At 32.5% G+C, this 20,134-nt stretch overlaps 1 protein-coding gene and 1 long non-coding RNA gene across 3 annotated transcripts in view; both read left to right on the top strand.

Moving 5' to 3' along the window:
• The window catches only part of LOC109539054, a 61,279-nt gene extending 45,817 nt beyond the window's left edge, over positions 1-15,462 (top strand). The window contains exons 4-6 of one of the 2 annotated variants that reach the window (XM_019906572.2): positions 2,898-3,038; positions 3,897-3,988; positions 15,112-15,462. In XM_019906572.2, coding sequence (XP_019762131.2) covers positions 2,898-3,038; positions 3,897-3,988; positions 15,112-15,218 — 340 coding nt within the window. In that variant the 3' untranslated portion in view covers positions 15,219-15,462. The remainder of the gene's footprint in view (positions 1-2,897; positions 3,039-3,896; positions 3,989-15,111) is intronic. The other variant, XM_048664957.1, reaches the window with a different exon arrangement.
• Positions 15,463-18,516: 3,054 nt separating this feature from the next.
• LOC125503971 lies at positions 18,517-19,311 on the top strand. The gene is made up of 2 exons (XR_007281201.1): positions 18,517-18,803; positions 19,155-19,311. It is a non-coding gene; the product is annotated as an uncharacterized LOC125503971 (long non-coding RNA).
• Positions 19,312-20,134: the final 823 nt, after the last annotated feature.

Here is a 20,134-nt window from a genome sequence, read left to right as displayed (position 1 = left end):
ACTATCTGTTATTTTAGAAAAACTGATGATGGTGGAAAAATACACCGAAACGTATTTTGATTAATAAATAGAGACAATAAATGACTGAAACCCAGGAAAAGATTTGATTTCGAATTGAAACACAGTCAGGAAAGTATATACAATAAAATGACAATGTTTTTTTATGTTTAATGTAAAACTTCAGATAAATTCAAATAAAAATATATGGACTTACGACAATTCTAACTTTAAGTAGTAATACATTACATACAAGTATTTGACGTTTAATCTGATCGTCCTTTTACCTCTTTGCCCTTCCGATTTATAACATCAATTGGCCGATAAATTCAGCTACCTTAGAGGAATTATTTAGGGACGGACCAGAAAATTCTATTTTTACGACTTTGGCCTCTGTAAAAGATAGGTACTTTGTACTGTTGCCTAAGCCTAAAGTTGCTTTTGCTTCGTATTATTATTGTAATTATATTTGTTTTGCTTTGAAAGACTCAGCAAATATTTATAATTTTTACATTGAATGCCTTGACATTTTATATTTCGCCGAACAAATTTGTGGAAGATTAAAGTTTGTAGTTCAGTGGGAAAATGCACACTGAGATGAAAGAGATTACTTACTGCCGGCAGACAAGATATCCGGACCCCAAAATCTTGATGCAGACTTAGACTTTTCACCATGGCATGCTTACTATTTCCGCTTAGTGCCTCAATCCTGCTGCATTTCGCTTTGTACAATGTTATGGAGATTTAACGCATGGTAAATTATTGTGAATATTACTCATTGAAACTATACGTTTTCTGTTCTTAGGTTTTTGTACCTTCATGGGTTTCTATTGTATCATGTTGATCGTCGCTAGACTGCTCATATTAAATATTGTAATAGAAACACTTCGATATCACATTGGATTTGTGAGTGGAGAGTAATACTTAGAAACAATCAGGAGACTAAGTAAACAAATGTTTTAATGTTTTTAAATGTACCTGCTATTGTATTTCACGAGTGATCGCAATTCGCGTTTCATAGATTCAGGTGAATTATCAATTCCATATTTTCGCTCTTATTAAACACCAAAAGTTGCATTTTTCGTCATTTTACTCAAAGACATTAATAGAGAAATTTCTCCATTTACGAGTCCAACGAGTCCATTTCCCCTTATTATAATTTTACTATCAAATAATTCCCTCATTTGCGCTGTGTTAACAGGTTGGCTTTTTGCGAGCTGTAGAGTTTGGAACAGTTTGTTCTCGTTTTCGGGCTTCTTTCTCCAAGCAACTACCTAGCTTGAGCAGAACCACGTCTTGCCCAACTGCAGCACTTCTGAGCTTCTCAGATGCTCTCTCAACTGATTGATCAATATTTTCAGAGTTTGTGCCAATTAGATTACATTGGAAAGAAAGAATAAAAAACTGATGAAATTTGAAGGTTGTCTGTTTGGGATTCAAATAAAGTAACGCCTGACCAATATTAATGAAAAGCCAACGCGTAAAGATCTAAACGCTCATAAATACCCTCGATTTGTGGTATCCCTGCTTTTCGGATATCGATCTTGTCCTTTTGATAAATGGCTTTCCTGTTAAATGCCTCTCTGACGGATGGAAGGATATGGATTTACAAAGCAGAAAAGTGAATAGAGGACCGTTCGAGTTTAACGGCCTTTGAAGGGCAATTTTATTTCGTCTTAATATATTTCAAAAACGAAAATTTCCAAGCACTATTAAACTGTTCGATTAAAGATTAAATTTTACTTATCGTGTAGCTGCACTTGCTATAAAAGTTTATCACACTGACAAAAATTAGTTCATGTTTCGAAATATTATAGAAATAATATAGTTTAAAAAAATATGTTTTATTTAAAATTAATACAAACAATAATACATTTACTGAAATTTAATGATTTAACTTGTGACCGAACCTATCCGTGGAACATTGACTACCTTGTGGCTACTTATGACTTCTTATGACTGTCTGCTGACCGAACCTCTTATGACTGAATGCTCGTTTCTGCTGGGGCTTCTTTTATATATTAATTGTGCTGACCTTAGCAGAAGCGATAGTAATTGCGTCTTATTTTAAATTTATTTTGGGCATAAGTGGCCATATAGTTACGGGAATAAACTTTTTATGCTAAACTAAATGATCTCGGACTTTTGTTCGATTTTTATGAACCTTTGCGTCTGTCGAGCTAGATATGTTGTGTAGAACCATACTTAGATACTCCGACGGAATACAAAACTTGTTTTTCACACGAGCTCTCGATTTAAGATTTTGCTCATATTTTATGAAACGTGAAAAGTCATRAAGTCAATTATTGATTCAACCAATTCAAGGTATCACCACATGATACCTTSAATTATCCTTAGAATTCCATATGGAATTTAAAGAAAATAATWRAAGCCAGGTGCTTTTAGTTGAAAAAAACCTTGAGGTCCTACGTATTTTTTAACTAATGACAAATGCCTATTTTTATTGACAAATGCTTTCTACCTGTAACTATCTGTTAATGACAAAAACATAATTGCCGCTTTGACTTTTCATCAAAAAATTGTAGATAAATACTTTTTTAATTTAAAAAATTTGAAGTGAATATGGTGATTTCTATTTTCAAATGTTTAAGTATTTCCATACGCTACCAAGCAAACATGAGACCATTTAAAAATAATACTTAATATCATTCGACTTTCAACTGTTAATATCTTCTAGAAATTTGCGGAAAAAAGTTTTTTTTCTTTGCTTTTTTCGTACTTTCCAAGTAAAACCCTATAACCTCCTCAAGGAAAAGACGCCAATTTTGAATCACTCTGTATACCTATTGCTTAATACAAGAGCACTCACTACGATGTTTTATAAAAAAAATTGAATTTTTTTTTGTGGTATGTAATTAAAACTTGTTTTTTCCTTATAGCGCACAATCAACGATCAAACTGAAAGTCAGTAAACACCTTTTTATACAAGGAAAAATGAAACTGCGATGTTCGGCAACTATGTACCATCTATACCATAGAAGTTCCGAGAAAAGTATAGAACTTCAAAAGAAAAGGCACAGGTTTGTTTGCAAATATATTTTACCTATTAATCTTCTTCTAAGGAGCTAAGATGTTTTTAGTTTAAACAGAAATTCGCAACAGTTTCTTTACGTTAGCAACACCTAATAATTACGTTAACCACAATTAATTGCCAAGTGGATAGATTTTGGGTATGACTATTATTTGTCTTCAATTGCTGGTGAACTCTTTAGTTTCTTCTGATGTTTGATGCATAAGTCTGTCGGCTATCACAAATCATTCTTTAACTGCACATTTATCTTGTCCCCATAAAATGTAAAGACTTCGCACACAGTCAATTCGTCTGCAACCTCCAGCTATTTACTTTGCGCCCTCGACTATAAATTACGTTCTTTTATTCTCCTTTTGTTTTCGCATTTTCTATTGTGCAAAATGCTATATTAGTATTTTACATATAGCACTAAGTGGGTACAGCAATTTCGAATCTGTTCTTACTATGACTGAACTTCTTCTTAGTTTAACTACAGTATATCTATATATATCTATAGGCTGTTTGGATTTCCTGCTTTGATTTGACAAACTTAACTAACTTTGGCGTCTTAAAGCAGAAGTATTCCGCCTGAATAGTATCGCATTTTAAGGCAGATTAGCCAGAGAATAGTTTCCGATTTCTTTCTGTTAATTGATAAAAATGTGTAGTAGTTGACTCTATTTTGGAACGAATAGTAGTTTACTCACATAAACAGGATACCAAAATTTACAATTTAGAGTATAATGGAAATGTAAAATATACTTAATTAACTCAAAGTACATAACCGATTTTTGATGAGATTTAGTTGCTTTTCTTTATGTTATTTGTTGATGGCAATTCAGACTTATGTTAATGTATTCATTTCTAGATCATCCGATGTTTGGTTAGATGACATTACGACCACTGACGCCCCATCTGAACTGTGGGAAATCCCAGATGAACGACCACCACAAGCTACTGGTAAGTGTGGAAATACACATTTGTTCTTGATCTTAGTGGTACTTATAACAAACTAATTTTTTTCTTTGAATGAATACCCATGCAATGAGTACTAATTGCAGTATAGTTTTGTCTGCACTGCGTTGATTGAAATGCCGAACTACGCGTTCTTCAATTTTAGTCTCGCAAATATCACATCGATTTCGTCTAGAAATTCTAAATAAACACGCTTTTCCTTGTTAGTATGCAGTGAAGTGTGGTCGCATCTGGCTTGTCGAATGAAAAATATTATTAAGATGCTCAGGGCATCACCAAAAATGCTTTCATCTACTGCTATGCGAAGTCCGAAGGTGTCAAGAAATTAAGCGTTTATACATGCACTGTACCCCCTTTATTTTTTTGGTTTAACAGCTGGCAAGAAGCGAATCTTTTAACAGTGGAATTATGTCTACTTGAATAACTTTGACCAAATGAAAGCATGCTACTACAATGTACCTTTCATTGACAAATAATTTAATTAATCAATGTGGCACATGTTGGAATATAGAGCCAATCAGAATTCGTGTCATTCCTGTAACGAGTGTACGAGTATATTTAGTAAAAATATTTTCGAATTGTATCAGCAAATGGCCTTTCTAATATTAATTTTTGTAAAAATGTACCTCTTTATCCAAATGGCTTAAACATTTTTTTTACCGATGGTCCTATAGATTCGAGTTTCACGTAGGTTGGGAAGAATTCAATGTCGTACAATTAATTTTTTTCCATTGGTTGTCCACCGCAATCATTACATTAGTTTTGCGATAAATATCCATATATGGTCAGCGCACTATTAGTGTATTCCCTCAATTTCAAATGATTTAAATTAATAATATTTAGATTTGAGCGCAAAGTTTTACGTAAAACAAAAGTTAAAAATCAGAACAAACTACAAAAAAGAAATAAAATTCAGGCGAAAATGTGCAAAGTTTTTAGACCGATTAGGGTGGAGTCTTTCTTCAACTGACTTTATAAGTAAGTAAGACATAACGAATGAATCAAATTAAGTGGACACAGTATTAACAAAACTGTAACTTTCTGTGTACTTTTTATGGTTTCACATTTTTATTCAACTTGAAAATCAGCTGAAATTACAGACCTACAATCTGTTATTCAACAAACATGTAGCCTTAAACACATTTTCCAAAGTGTACCAAGCAAGCGGCAATGCTATCTATAATGAATTCCAATTTAAATTTAATTAGTGTTCCAAATAGCATGAACACAAAGCAGGAAAAGGAAAGGCAGTAATTGATAATACGGGTTGAATCAAAACGACGAATGTTGTCACGTTTTAATTGGCATGTCGCATCAATTTGGAAAATAAAAATAGTTATTTTAATTGCAATGTCAGTTCTAATTGAATATAGATCTGTTGACCTATCATTCCTACATAATTGTTTTTGGTGGCAAAATTAATTAGATAGTGAACTTATAGCAATGCTTCAAGTTTCTCGTCTCTGATTTATGCCCATTTCATAGACGATGCTTTCGATATCTCTAGTAGTTATGAAACTCCGGTCCAATTTGTGAGAAATACAGCTTAAAATGGAACTTTTGTGACTGGAAACCAGTTGTTCACTTTTCACCATTAATTAGCGTTCTTCTTTTCGAACTTATTTTTATGTAATTAACGTCTGCTTCATTGAAAAGGTCAACTGATTTCCTTTTTTTGTCAATACTCGTTTTATCAAACGGGCAGATTACAAGACTTGAGTACAAGAGCGATTTTTGTCGGATAACGTCGAATAATTAAATGTATGTCGCATACTCGCTCTTCAATTGACGAAGTTGAATATAGCGAGTTTTACAAGCTGTTGCTGTTGAGAAAATGAAAACATCCTGAAAGCATTACTTTATTTGACTGTGTTTACAAAACGAATTGTATGGTTTCGAATGACTGAAAACTCTTCTGATCTTGTTTATCAAAGCAGCACACTTCAAATATTTGGATAAACTGTCTTGAAAAATGTTTGCTATATGGTCTGTTTTATTAAATGTACGAAAATAAATATAAAGTGCAAACGATTTTTTCATTTTCCATGACTTTGGAAATATTATATGAATTTTCGGTTCTTAGCATTATTAACTTCTGACCTAAATTAATGATACCAAGCAGAATAAGTCCTGCGTTGTGTCATGTTTTAGGTAGGTTGCCGTCAAATAACCTTTGATTAAATAAGACTTGTAGAATTTGTTCCATGAAGTCCCCGCCCATTTTTAACATTTAGCAGGTACCTAATTATGTCTTCACCAGGTGATTTACGGATATTTATTTTTCCTAGTGCCACTCTTATTTCTTCTTTGGATATACCAAGATTGCCGTCTGAACCTACATTACAAACGGAATTTTTCTGAGCATCAGGATCCAGCACACTAGAGGGGTACAAAGGAGAATAAAATATTTCTACACGTTTAGAGACTTCGTCTTTTCCAGTCAATATAAGGTTTCCTTATCCTTCATTTTGACAATTCCCCTTTTTCGTGACGAAAGTTTTAATCTAAGAATGTTTAATTTAGAGTTATGCTCGATTAGTGTTTCAATTGTTCACATATCTCCTTACTGCCTTCTGTATTCGCCCGTTGACCACCTGGTACTCTGTTGCATCTCTATATGTTATTTTGCTTTCTTTCATAGATTTTAGTGTGCTTGGCGTTAGCTTATTGTCTCTTGATATTTCATTCGGGAACAAATTGCTTTTTATTGTGTGGATGTCTGTGCTTGTTTTCTCTGAGACATGAGTCAAGTGTATTCCCTTTATGTTGACAATGGGGTTAAATTTCTTCTCCAATTCTTTTTGAATTTCGTTTGCAGTTGGAACAATTTGCTTATTGACAAGTTTCAGTCTTTCAATTCTCAGGTTTAAAGAAACTGTTGTTCTAATCAACCGGTGGTTGATTCCAGTTCAAACTGATTTAAAACTGTTACATCAGTACAGATATTCCTCTTAAGTGAATTTAATCAATCTGTTTTTTTTGGGTTTCTTTAAACACCATTTTTTACATAGTATGATAAAAGGTAAAACTGTTGGTTTAAATTTAAAAATGTTTTAAGACAACTAGTAGTTATTCACGCTGAATAATTTATAAAAGTGCTGAATTCTCTTACTACTTAATACAAATTAAATGTATTTATTTTATTTTTTTAAATTAATATCGGCTACACAAGATGTCTTAGAAAGAGACAAGATACAAGAAAACTAACGAATCAAAATTAAATATTCGTCGTCTCCAATTTCTCGTATATTTTAACTAGGACACCCTATATATTTTTTTAAACTTTTTTTGTTATTAGTGGCAGTGATTCAGCTATTAGTGCCCCCTAACACACTAACTTACCTAATATGGATAAACATTAACTAAAAAAGGGACTTGTATAAGCCGCTAAAAATCCCTTTCAGTAACTAAAAAGATAAAGTTTATTAAAAAATAGCAAATTATCAATTAGTTTATCTTTGTGTCGCTATTTGCTAATTACATTAAGACATTAGGTTGAATTGTCCTAAATAACATGAGCAGAAGCTCTTTCGCCCAAAAGATAACAATGTAATTAAATTTAAACGGTTGGGAGAATAAAGCCGCATCCTTAAAAGCATTTGTCGCAAAGCCGAGTTTCGACCATTTCATGCAAATGTTGGGTCTAACATCCCGACAGGTATGTATAAATGGTAATAAATTTACTGATCTGACTGCTGGATAATCCGAAAAAGTGTTTTATTTAAATTTTTACAGGAATAATCACACCCTTGTCATGGTCGACGATAATTGCCAAGGTGTATTAAATCTTTCGAGCTATTTTTATCTGATGTTGCACGTTCATACTCTGATAAAGTATTATTTAACTTCTATGCTAAAAATAACATGTGAAATAATTGTGTATAAGGCAGTTATTAAACTTTTTGAACCGGTTTATACACACAAATTTTTAAGTTTTCATATGTAATTCTTGGGTCAAGTCACCGAAAACATTTAAAGCGAGTTTTTTTATTTAACGTGGGATTTTTAACACAGACAATGTGCAATAATCCTTGCATAAAGAATTATATTATAAATGTTCCAATGATTAAATACGTTCCAAATAAGTATTTTAAGGATTCAAAAATTCCTAAGTAGTATAATGGGAGCAAACAATATGGTTTTATTTTGCTCATTTTTCAACATAACACCGTCGCCGTTCAAGGGTCTTCTGTGGCTGTCACAGTTAACGCCAAGAAATGCACAATTGAGGAAAACTAATAACGAAACTGAAGAAACTGTGTTTGCAGCTGCGAATAATTTAAATGCCTGCTCTCGTAAAAAGTAAATTGGAATTTTATAGAGAAAAGTGAAAAATCTGACTGACATAAAGCAATGTTAATGACGAATGTCTAATTTAGACAATGAAAAAATAAAATAATTCTTTAAAAATGTGCAAAAACCGTACTTTACTAGTAATGTCTGGTTCAACAAAAATAAATATAGTGTAATAAATATGATAAGTATGAACCAAGGAGTATGAAAAAAAAATCAAATCAATCAATCATTAATAAATTTTAAAATGACGTGTCAAATAATCACAGCAAAAATGCTTAGGACAGACTATAGATTAGAGGGTATAGAATACAGCTTCATAAATTTATCAAGTTAAATTTCCATTTATAAAAAATGTATCAAAAATGTTAGCAAATAGCGTGCCAGCTAACACATTATTCTTTTATTTATTTTAAGAATAAATTGCGTGTAACTTTCGATGAGTGAATGGGATTTGCATCGCTTAAAACCAACACAATGTTAAGGGTTTACTATTTATATTATTCTTATATATTTGTATTTATACGTATTCCGCTTTCTATAATAATTGTTTAAATCGATTCTTCATTTATTGGCAATGTTCCTAACATTCTTCAATTACATTGTATGGCCAACCTACTATTCTGCATCCGAAAATTAGCACGACGTTTTTCTTTGAGTGAACAATAAGCGAAAAAATGGCTATGAAATGAGGCATCACTCAACACATTTTCTCATTTAAATAAAACTCGGGTTGAACTGACGGTTTTTAGAAACAGAAAACTGCCTTAAAAACATGTAACCATTATGTATCCACTAAAATTCTGTAAAATTGTCAAAATGCTTTCAAGCGTTTTTCAATACATTTCTGTTTTAAAACCTGTAACATACATTATTATTAATTAAATTAATTAAAATTAAAAAGTCGCTTTAATCATTGGGTTGGTCGGTATTTAATGAAATTTGAATGAATGAAATGATTTTGAAAACTGAATTTAAATAAATTTGTCACATATTTTTTGCAACTTTGTCCCAAATAAACTAAAGCTGTGTAAAAAAATGTTTTTAGCCAACAATCATGATAGTAACTAGTCTTATATTGCACCGGTTTACACAGCGATTTTAAGAGCCTCTATTTCCTTGAAAGTAGAGGATAAACTTATCAAGATTCCACTTGTATGGAATAAGGCAAAGTGGTTTTCTAAGGAGCCATTTATGATGTCATTTTAAACTTGATATGTCGAGTGGCATCCCGGTAACATTTCATAAAAAGAGCGAATCTGGTAAAATAACGGTAACGCTGACCTTATAGGCAAAAGAACGGTAAATAGATTTACGTAAAAAGTTGATGCTAATGTGGCTACATCTACAAAATTACTAATCTGCTTTGTGGGAATCAATACAATCTGATAATTTATACGTCATTTGCCAGGCTATTCTCAATAAGAAAACCATTAGCCAAATGGAAATGTGATTAATATTAATTATTTGTTTGTCAGACACCTTATCAATAATGCAGCATGCAAGAAGCCCACGTTCTACTCCAAAAAACCATCTAGATACAGAAAGAGACATTTCGTGCACATGGAAATAAGGATTTAGTGAAAAATAAGTTAAACCCTTCCTTCTGAGAACTAAAAGTTTCCATATTATAACCACGGTACAGGATTATTACTACAAACGGACTGTCCTTTGTTATTCTGCAAAATTGGTGATTTATATGCCAGATTATAGTTTGTTCGAAATATTTCTACGAAAAAAACATAGTACAAGATCTTTAGAAAACGCGTACTAGATAAAATTTGTAGTTTTTTAATAAAATTTTTCTTCATGTTTTAACATACTCCGAGTTTACGCCCAATTCTGACTTGATTTCATAAAATATATCCTATACCTTAGTGAAATTGTTTCCGAGCCTACAAATAAAAATTTAATTTCTCCTGAAACGAAGTAGTACATGGTGTCCCATTTTCGACACTGATAGGTTTTTCCGAATTGTTGTCGTCAAAAAGGTGCTATTTTCAGATCAAAATTAAAATGATAAAATCAAAATATTAAACTATTTGTTCGCTTAAGGGATACAGGAGAAAATACAAAATTGTAAATTTCAAAATTACCCCATATTTTCTTAGTTAAAAGAGACAGAATTTTTTTTTGCAAGTTTCTTTAAAATGATGAGTGAATAATCTGAATGTTTCACAAGAAAACAGGTAAAACAGTTATCGAACCTAAACGCATCTTTATAAGTGGAACATCTGGTACTTTTTTAACCTAAAACAACATCATTTTAATTTTTTTGTCAATATTATACAAGACATCTTGGATAATATTTAGCAATTTACCTAGACTTTATCACTTTAGACTATCGTTATTTTTCTTTATTTCTTTAAAGTTGTAATTGTGGCTCGTTCTTTTTTTGCCGTTGTATGGTTATATATTTGTTGTATTGCCAATTCCGCATCCACGTACTCTATCATTGCTTTGTAAATTTAACCTTGAAGAAGACCACAAGAAAGGTCGAAACGTAGGCAAATAATTGAGTATAAAGACGTTTTCACCATTCTCCCACACCTGCTATCTCCAACGTAATTTTCCAACTGAGACGCAAAAAAAGCGAAACGAAATTGTTAATTACTTTATTAAATGAAAAAATGAAGGAGTGGTGAAAAAGTTTGAGTGTTATGTAGATTGTATTTTATATCGCTTTATCCGCTGCCGTTTATGCTCTTTATCCACCAATATTGCTAATATCGTCGAACAAATCAAAAGTCTGTACCAACCTGCGGCGTTCATCATTGAACGTATTCCTCGGTGGTTAAAAGACTAGTAAAAGTAACTCAGCCCAGCACGAATATAAATATAAAATGGGGAAATCGCGGACCTAATATTGAGACAGCACAGACGCGACCCATATAAAATATAAATGAACTTTTAAGTGCATAGCTGCTGGCTAAATCAATTTCCACTTATGAGAGTTGTATTGGAAGCACACAATTGATACTGGGTATTGACAGAATTATAAAAAAATTATGAAAATAATATATATATTTTAAATGAATACACATTTGCTGGCGTAGCAATATAATAACATCTGTGTTAGCCATTGCTGGATTTATGTCGAATTAATCAGTACCAATAAAGTTCGGTGCACGAGCAGTTTTTCTACTATGCATGCCTGATTGACATATCATCCTGTATACAGAGCAGAAAGCCCCGAATATGTATTAACGCATAATTGCTAATTTAGTTTTGCTAAATCAAAGCACGAAGAAAAAATGTACCCTGTACCCTCTATAGTTTTACTCTTTGTTTATTTGAGTGCAATTGAATTATACCAACCTTTCTAGGAATACCTGAGGTGGAGATTTTACTATGCCTTGCAAATTTCTATTGAAATTTTAGATATTCAGAACTCGTTACCGGGACATCGGAAAGTACGATCACGTGGCCGCTCCACAAATAGTTACATATTGGAAAATTAAACAAAAAAGCCAACAGCAAACTGCCTCTATTAATGAACTTTGCCTGGGGTCAAATACATAAATGGGGTCTATTTCCAAACAACCTTAAATATTTTTCAACAAAATACCAAAAATAAAATTAAAAATAAGAACTTTTCGGAGTTGGCGCAGTGCTACGGATATAGATGCTCTCACTCTCACTCTCACTCTCTCACCTCTCACGCTCTCACCAACTCAGTTCCGTTGCTGGGAAAATGTTAATGACTTTTTTGCTTGTTTTTAGGTTTATTTTAGGGGATTTTTCAATTTTAGAGAAGTTGCTCTTTCTTCTAAATCCTCAATTTTCTAAAATTTGACTTAAAATGCTGACAAACTTTTTCCGCTGGGGCGAAGGGATTTTCCGCGAACAATTATGATATACATTTCGAATTCTTAGACGCTTTTTAAAAAGTTTTGAAATTCCTTTCCAGAGTCGAATTTGGAACAAAAATCAAATAATTTTCTTTCAAAAGACGAACAGAATAAATTTGGAAATCTCGTCACCTCCATTCCTCTGAAGACTGTAGAGTTTGTTAAAACAAGTGTTAGTGTTGACTGATTTTTTTTTGCTTTACTTTCTTCTCAAAAACGCTCTATTTTGTAGAGTATCACTTAAAAACACTGACAATCTGGAGGTCTTTTACTCGAAAAATTACAAGGTAAATTTATAACTTCGTACAAATTTTGCAAAGGTAAGGTTTTCTCCAAAACCGATCACAAAACTAAACATTTTTAATTGAAAACGCAAAAAAACCATTATTTTCTGATGGTTTTCTTCTTTTCTGATAATAATGGAAAAAACTACCAAAGAGTAAAAACTTACAAACATTATTTATTATTTGGAAAATTCGCCGCCTTCATCGCTCTGTAGATTTTTAGAAGTTCTTTAAAATTTCCAGGTCATTCTAGTTTTGACAAAGTTTCTATTAAGCAATTATTTCTATTTTCTTCTATTCTTTAGCTATTTTCTGTGAAAAATAATAAGATCAATTTTATTGGAACACTCGCCTCCTTAATGCTTTGCAAACATTTTTGGATAACTTTTTGCAGCATTGAATTATAGACAAAACCCTAATAATGAATTATGGGTCTATTTCCAAAAATATTTCCCCGAAGTGAAAAAGCGATCGTTTATAATCATTTATTTGTAAAACTCAATATTTCTAAACTACACTAACTGAAGAGAGAACTAATGGAAAGTCAGACAATTTTTTTTTCAAATTTGACTCTATGTTAAAATTTGCAAGATATATTCAAAATGTCAAAACAATAAATTATCAAATATTTTGTCTATTAACAATTCCGTCTTAATAGAATAACAGGTTTTCTCTTCTAAATCCTAAACTGAGCATACGCTTATGTTTTTTCTTTCAAAAGTAGATCCTCTTAGTTAGTTTCTTCGTTTGAAGAAAATGTGTCAGTTAGTGGGAATTAAATTTGAAAATAGACATTTATAAATTTTGAAAAAAGGCACAAGGCACATTGAATTGAACAAGTCAAAGAAGTTTTTTAGTCATATTTTTGTATTGTGTTTAATTCTTAAAATTTTACAGATATTTGATGTGGCTCATATCAAATGAAATATTAAACACGATCGAAACATCACGAATTGTCTTTCAGATTGCATACAGTTTACCCGAAAGAAATATCTGCAATGAGTCCCAGAAATAATGTCAACATTCATTCAAAAATTCAGCGGACGATTTCTGTCCAACTTTTGTTGTTCTGAAAAAGACCAATTTATATAAAACAACAGCATAACAATAAAATTAAATGTTCGAAATGTGTGCCATTTACGACTTGACAATATCCAAGATGATCAATAATATTTTCCCACACGTTTTCAACCATTTCCGGAGTAATGTCACGCACTTCTTTTCGAATATTTTCTTCACCGCCTGCATATTGTTTACCCTGGCTACAAATACTTTCAGTTTAAAGTATTATTTTAGGTTCCATATTCGACAATTTCGACCGTTTATACTCAAATCATAACCATTCAAACAGAACGCAGCTTCATCGGAAAAAAGAATGTTTTTTACTAAATTACTTTCTAGATTGCACATATTTTGCATGCTTTCGTAAAATTAATTTCGCCTATCGAAATCATCTTCCAATAACTTTCGTATTGGAACAACTTTGTAGATATGAGGTTTGTACTTTGGTATTTAGTGAAGAACAGATTTCCGCATGTGTAACTTGACACCAATCTGCCAAAGAGTAGTCCATAGATTTTCCTCCAAAGGAGCAAAGAAAGTGACACGTCAAGTTGTTCATTTTCGCCTCGAGCAGAACATCCAGATTTGGGCAAATCTCATACACGACCAAATTCTCTGATAGTTAGCTTATATTCTACTCCCACCTTGTTTTTATTGTATTCTGCTCACCACCAACGATGATGGTCGATTTGAGTAAATAAATGAGCTGCTTCTATTTTGGTACGGGTTTTATCACCAATCCGACAAAAGCAGGATTTCACATGTGAGAAGTAAACTGATAAAATTTTAAAGGAATTTTGTTATTTTGGTAAATCATTTTTTTACGTCTTAAATTCTTCGAGTTCTATTGAGTTTAATTATAGGACATGGTATTTGAATCATATAGAGAATACAATGGAAAAGTACAAAATCATTCTACTTGTTACCATTAATACATAATCGAGAGCGGCAAAAAACGTCTATTTAGCAGTAGAACGCTGACGTTGATCAGTTCACCAGTATGGATTTTATCCTTTGACATACATTCTTAAATGAATTGCAAAAAATAATTAGTTTGGTGTATTTGGAAAGACAAAGCAGGAAAAACTGATTATTATAATAAGATGTTTTACTAATTTCTACTGTTGTTATTTGGTAGTGACCGTGTTTTTATTGATTAATAAAAAGTATTCTTTGGTACTACTGAATTTTTTGGTCAAAAAGCGGGAGAAGAAGAAACACCATTTAACTTGGTCCAAAGTTTTTGCTATACTTGTAGCAATCGGCTTCCCTCTAAAAGGAAGCCAGAAAGGTTTCAGCGTTTAGTATAAAATGTTTTCGTTATTAATATGAAATAAAATGGAAACCGACGCAAAAGTAATCCGGTACAAAGCAAAATCAGACATGAAAGACAAACGACGAGCACCCGAAGTTTCAGTAATCTAAAAACATAATCCACAGTCAACGTTTAATGATGGAAAAGTTGGCAATTAATATTTATTATCCTATACGCACTCACCAATAAGGTCACCGATCATTCAGTGTTTTTTTGTCTCGACAATTCAAGTATTTTATTTAAACTTATAATTCAAATGTAGTTTATGTCTCAATCTAATGTGACTATGATTTTTTGTTTCAGTGGAATTCTATGGTCCAGCAAGTCGCAGCTCAGCTGCAAAGCTCGCCATGTTCACAAGCTCTGTTCGCATCATCTTGATTCTTCGACTTTTTCTAGCGATTCGGTGATAACAACTTGACAGACTTTGTGACTTTACCTCTATTCGATGTGATATAGTTTAATTATGCGAAATAATTGTACATAAAATATTCTTCATATAGTTTAACAATAAATTAAGATTAACATATAACTTTCGTTAAGTTGCTAGCATTTTAAGCCAATACTTTTCAACCTGTGAATATACAGTGTAGTACCTACATAAATGTTGGAAACAAAATGTTAGAAAGATGTAAATAGAAAATTTAAACTTCACGAAATATTTTTTGACCTGGTATCCCCACTTTGTCTTTTATTTTTATATTTTTTAAGTTTAACTGAAGGGGATTGTTTAAAAATCCAGTCAACAAGGCTGCACTGAGCTCAATTCGCGAACAGATCGGATTGCACTATTTAACTATGTTTCAGTGCTTGTTTAATTTTTTTTATTAACCCTATAAAATTATGGATGACAATGGAAACTTTTAGATATTAAACATTATTATATTCTTATCCATCCTGGGTCTCAGTCAAAGTATGAAGTACAAATTTTGAATATCGTTTATTTCATTACGTTTCGTAATCGTAAATCGGTCGGTAAATTTTGGCCTGTGGTTGTTGGATTCAAACAGAATAACATGTAAAAGAGAACACTACAGAAGAGATAACAGAGACTGATCCATTTTGGTCGCCATATACAGGGTGAGTTATTTTCGATTGCTAGTATAGGGATCTTAGAAACTACAGCAGGAACAAATGAGGTTAAATGGACAGAGAATTACAGTGTTGAATGCTCTATTGGAATCTAATTTTATTTTTTCAAAATTTTACAGCTGTCAAGAGACATTTAAACAAAGCTAATTGATGACAGATTTTAAGTAACTCCTGGTACCGTCAATATTAATTTGACAAGACAATCCAAAAAAAATGACAAGACGTTTGTCCAAATTAACTGTCACATTTGACATAATCATATGTTTTTTTATCTCTTTATCACTTTAAAAAGTAAAAGCTTATCTGAAGGAGATATTAAATCAAGGCACAGATTTTATCCGCACGTAAAAAATCTCCGTTAATTGCAAAGAAGTTGATTTGAAAACATTCAATACTTGGGCTATTTTAAAATAATTGCAACGGTTATGTTAAGGGCCGAAACCATTGACAGCCTTACTGACAGGTTTTCGTTTCTCTTGCGTTAAGTTTAACCGCATCCTGACTACTAATTAATTTTCGACCCGGCTTGTCAGAAACGAAAGCTGAAAACGACTGCTCCGCTGGCATTAAAATACTAATTATGTCAAAACACAAATCAATTAGTTCAAAGCAAATTTTGAATGTTGCCAAATTTGCAAATAGAACCTAATGCATTTCCATTAATATATAAACAATTGGACCGAAAGGCCGATTGGAGCTACAGGCGTTCACTACAATTGCATGTTTTGAATATATAAATTTTTCTCGAAAACAGATCGAAAAATCGATATAGAACACGCATACTAAAGTTGTGCAGAAATGATGATCAATGATGATTGCTGTTTTATATTTTGAGCAAACATCATCCTGTTTATAGACGTTTACTCATTGCGCATTAGTGCGTTTAATTTGTTCATTTATCGTATGTAGGATGTCTTAAGGCAAACAAATGGATTTTCGCTTTGCTTAAACCTTGCAGGGTCGCATAATATTTTTGGTTCACTGTTAAAAAATGCAAAATATTAAGCTCGCACTTTGTACATGTTATCGGATGAAAATAGGTGTTGTTTTCTAATTAGGTATTTCAAATTATTCTCTCTCGAGTTTGAATACGTCTCGATAAATTTGTTCTTTTTCAATGAGAGGACAAACTTTCGTAAAGATTGTTGTGAAAAAAAATTACCACGCTCCATAGATCATCAAGGTAATATCAGGAAATTGCTATTGGGCCTTTTTTGAAACTTTTTTTTGTAAGTAATTATTAAATTTAAAAAAATCTGAATGGTAAAAGTTACCTCTTGAGGTGTTTGCGCAAACACCTCAAGACCTATGGGCTGAGTAACGCGCGTGACTCAGTCCATAGCAAGCGACGAAAACACTATTTTACGATTTTAACAATTTTTCTTAACTCTTTTCATAACTCATGTGATTACTCTGAATCTATTGATAAATTGTATGGTTCTCTTTCTACAATCTTTCTCAATGCTACTTATATTTGACATTTTTTAAATTACTGTGGTTAGGCCGTTGTATATTTTAATGGAGTTGTAAATTGTGCAAATGTAAAGTGGAATTGGATCTCAAATCATACCGACAACAAAAGCATTAGTACTTCTTTCTAGACGTGGTGTAAGCAAAATTGAGTTGTAATTATAACCCTTCCAACTAATGGCCCACAAAACTACCAAGAACGATCCTGCCTTTGTTCATGTGTATATCAGAACAACAATGTCAAGTACCGTAGAAACCGCAGTTTAAATTAATATCGTTCAAAGCTAAACAGTCAAAATTGATGACAAACGATTCAATTTCGTTTTTCTGCCATTCCATCTTTTTTCTTGCCTGTCTTGAACTTGGACCCTAATTTCCAATCCGAGGGTATCTTTTTTCTTAAATTAGACTGACTTAGTCAATGCATAAATTTTCCTTTTGAACCGGGAAAAACAATTTCACAGATACTTTGCCTCTGGATGTTAAAAAGATATCGATTGCCCTATCAGGAAACGGAGGACGCCGTGTTGTCAAGTGTAAAAAATTATCCACTTCAATGAGACAATTGAATTAACTTGAAGGCTATCTGGAAACAGACAGCGATACAAGTGTGTTAAATTATAAAAAAAAAGATACTAACTTCCGTATTGAAACAAAAACCAGTTAGGCTTTAGTAATACACTGAAGAAAACGATGTACTTTAGAAGTCCGCATTAAAACGGAAAGTTTATATTCCTTACAGATCATGATCAATATCATGGCAAGATAACATTTACGATATTGAAAGGAGTATAGAATTATTGGTCCCCATTTTTTTCAACACAACATGAATGTGTGGTTTTAGCAAGATGGGGCTGCACTCCCTTGGAGGCCCGTAGTCATTTAGATGAAATATTTCCGCGATCTCCAGATCTGACGCCACTTGATTTTTTGTGGGGTTTTATGAAAGATAAAGTATCACCTCAGATGACATGAAGGGGAGAATTTGCTCTGCCTGCTTGTTAGCAACACTTCAGGTGTAACAGGTTTTGTCCGATTAGGTAGGAGTCTTCCCAGTTTTCATATCACTGGAAGAAAAACTTTCCGGTAAAATATTTCAATTGTTATAAAAAATGTGTTGCTTGACAATGTCGTGAATGACATTGACGCGGTTTTGTAAGAAATATCACGAAGTCAATTACCAATAAGCAACTAACTTAAATAAACCAAGAGAAATATTTTGCTTGAAACATTGTTTTTACTGATACTTGGCAATACTGTCTCATGAGAGAAACAAACAAGCTTCGAATAAAAACGAAATAAATTAGGTTGAAAATAGGTGATACTTGCCAAACTAACAATGGTTTTTCAGACAGACTTTTCATGTTCCGGTAGTTTTCTCAGAATAAATTATGGTGTTCCCGCTGAAAAACCATCGTGTTGATTTTTTCAAGGTAGGTTTCGATCAGTAGAAAGCAAGTTTTTGGTATGCCATTTTGCCAGGGCAAAACACTCTATTGAAGTAGTTGGTTATCATATCAAAAACGGAAAAATTGTATCGGTAAAATATGTCGATTGCAATGGAAAGTTAATATAATCTTCTATGACTCAAGGAAATTTGGAAAGTGTCATTAATGAAAAATTAGATATTACTTCTTATATTCAGTCTTAATGAATATGGATGAGCTCTTTAAATAACATCATTTGATACGCCACTTTTCTTGAGTTTCGCTTTGATTCACCCCAGTCACCCTCAGCATCCGACTGTCTGGCGCCATTTGATGAAATTATTACGACTATTGCAGATTTGGAAGGTTAGAGACGCGGTCGATAACCCCAATTCCTCCCGTCCGCTAGCAAAAAGTACGGGAATGTTATTTGAATCATTGCCGAAGGGGAGATTTTGAATCTATCTAGTAAGGGAATGTGCCAAAATAATAAATAATAAATTTACTGACAGTGGTTGTAATCTTGTAGAAGTATACGTATACAATTGATTAAACAGGGTGATTCAATATTGACGTCATTCCTTTTAAGGGGTTATAGGGACTCACTAAGGAGGTCCGAGAAAAAAATTAACTTTTTTTTTACAAAAGTTCAAGAAAATATTAACAGTTGATGATCGAATTTCAACCTGGTTGTTAAGTATTACTTTCCAATGATCCCATGTTTGGTTAGAAGCCTATTGAAACACTTAAGCATTTAGAAGGAAAAATTACGATATTTACTTCAAATTTTGAAAGTTATTTATATAAAAAAGGCACTGTCAACAATTTTTTTCATGAAAATTTATCTATGCAATAGAGCCTTTCAAGGGAGCTGAAAGCTGCGCAACAACTAACATTTTCCTAGGCATCTGCGCACCGGATAATTAGTATAAATTATAAATTGAGCAAGAGTTAATTAATATGTGAACCTGGTAATGCTGCAAAAAGTGCAAACCCCAAGATTACGCGGGTTCAAACATGTTTGGAGTTAAACATGCAGAAATTCGAATTTCAAAACTTTCAAAAAGTTATGCATATTTCAAAACGGTTTTTTTAAACCAGCAGATTCATATCTAAGAATTTCGTTTCACCACCAATCACCAAACTTTTCCGTATTTGTGAGTTACTGGCTTTCTTCTTCTTCACTTACCCTGGGCCAAATTTACAGAAGTGAAAAATGTTATTAAGTTAATATTAAAGCGAATTAAGATGTTTGAGTCGTTACGATGAAACATAAATTATTGTACTGTGTAACTACGTCTGGGGTGTCGGGGGCTGCATGTTCTAGTCCAACTGGA

The sequence above is a fragment of the Dendroctonus ponderosae genome, unplaced genomic scaffold (assembly GCF_020466585.1).
Source record: "Dendroctonus ponderosae isolate FM_Combo_2020 unplaced genomic scaffold, Dpon_F_20191213v2 Dpon_F_20191213_3, whole genome shotgun sequence".
NCBI lineage: Eukaryota > Metazoa > Arthropoda > Insecta > Coleoptera > Curculionidae > Dendroctonus > Dendroctonus ponderosae.
Note: the sequence above shows the minus strand (reverse complement) of the source record. Positions and strands in the feature narration are given on the sequence as shown.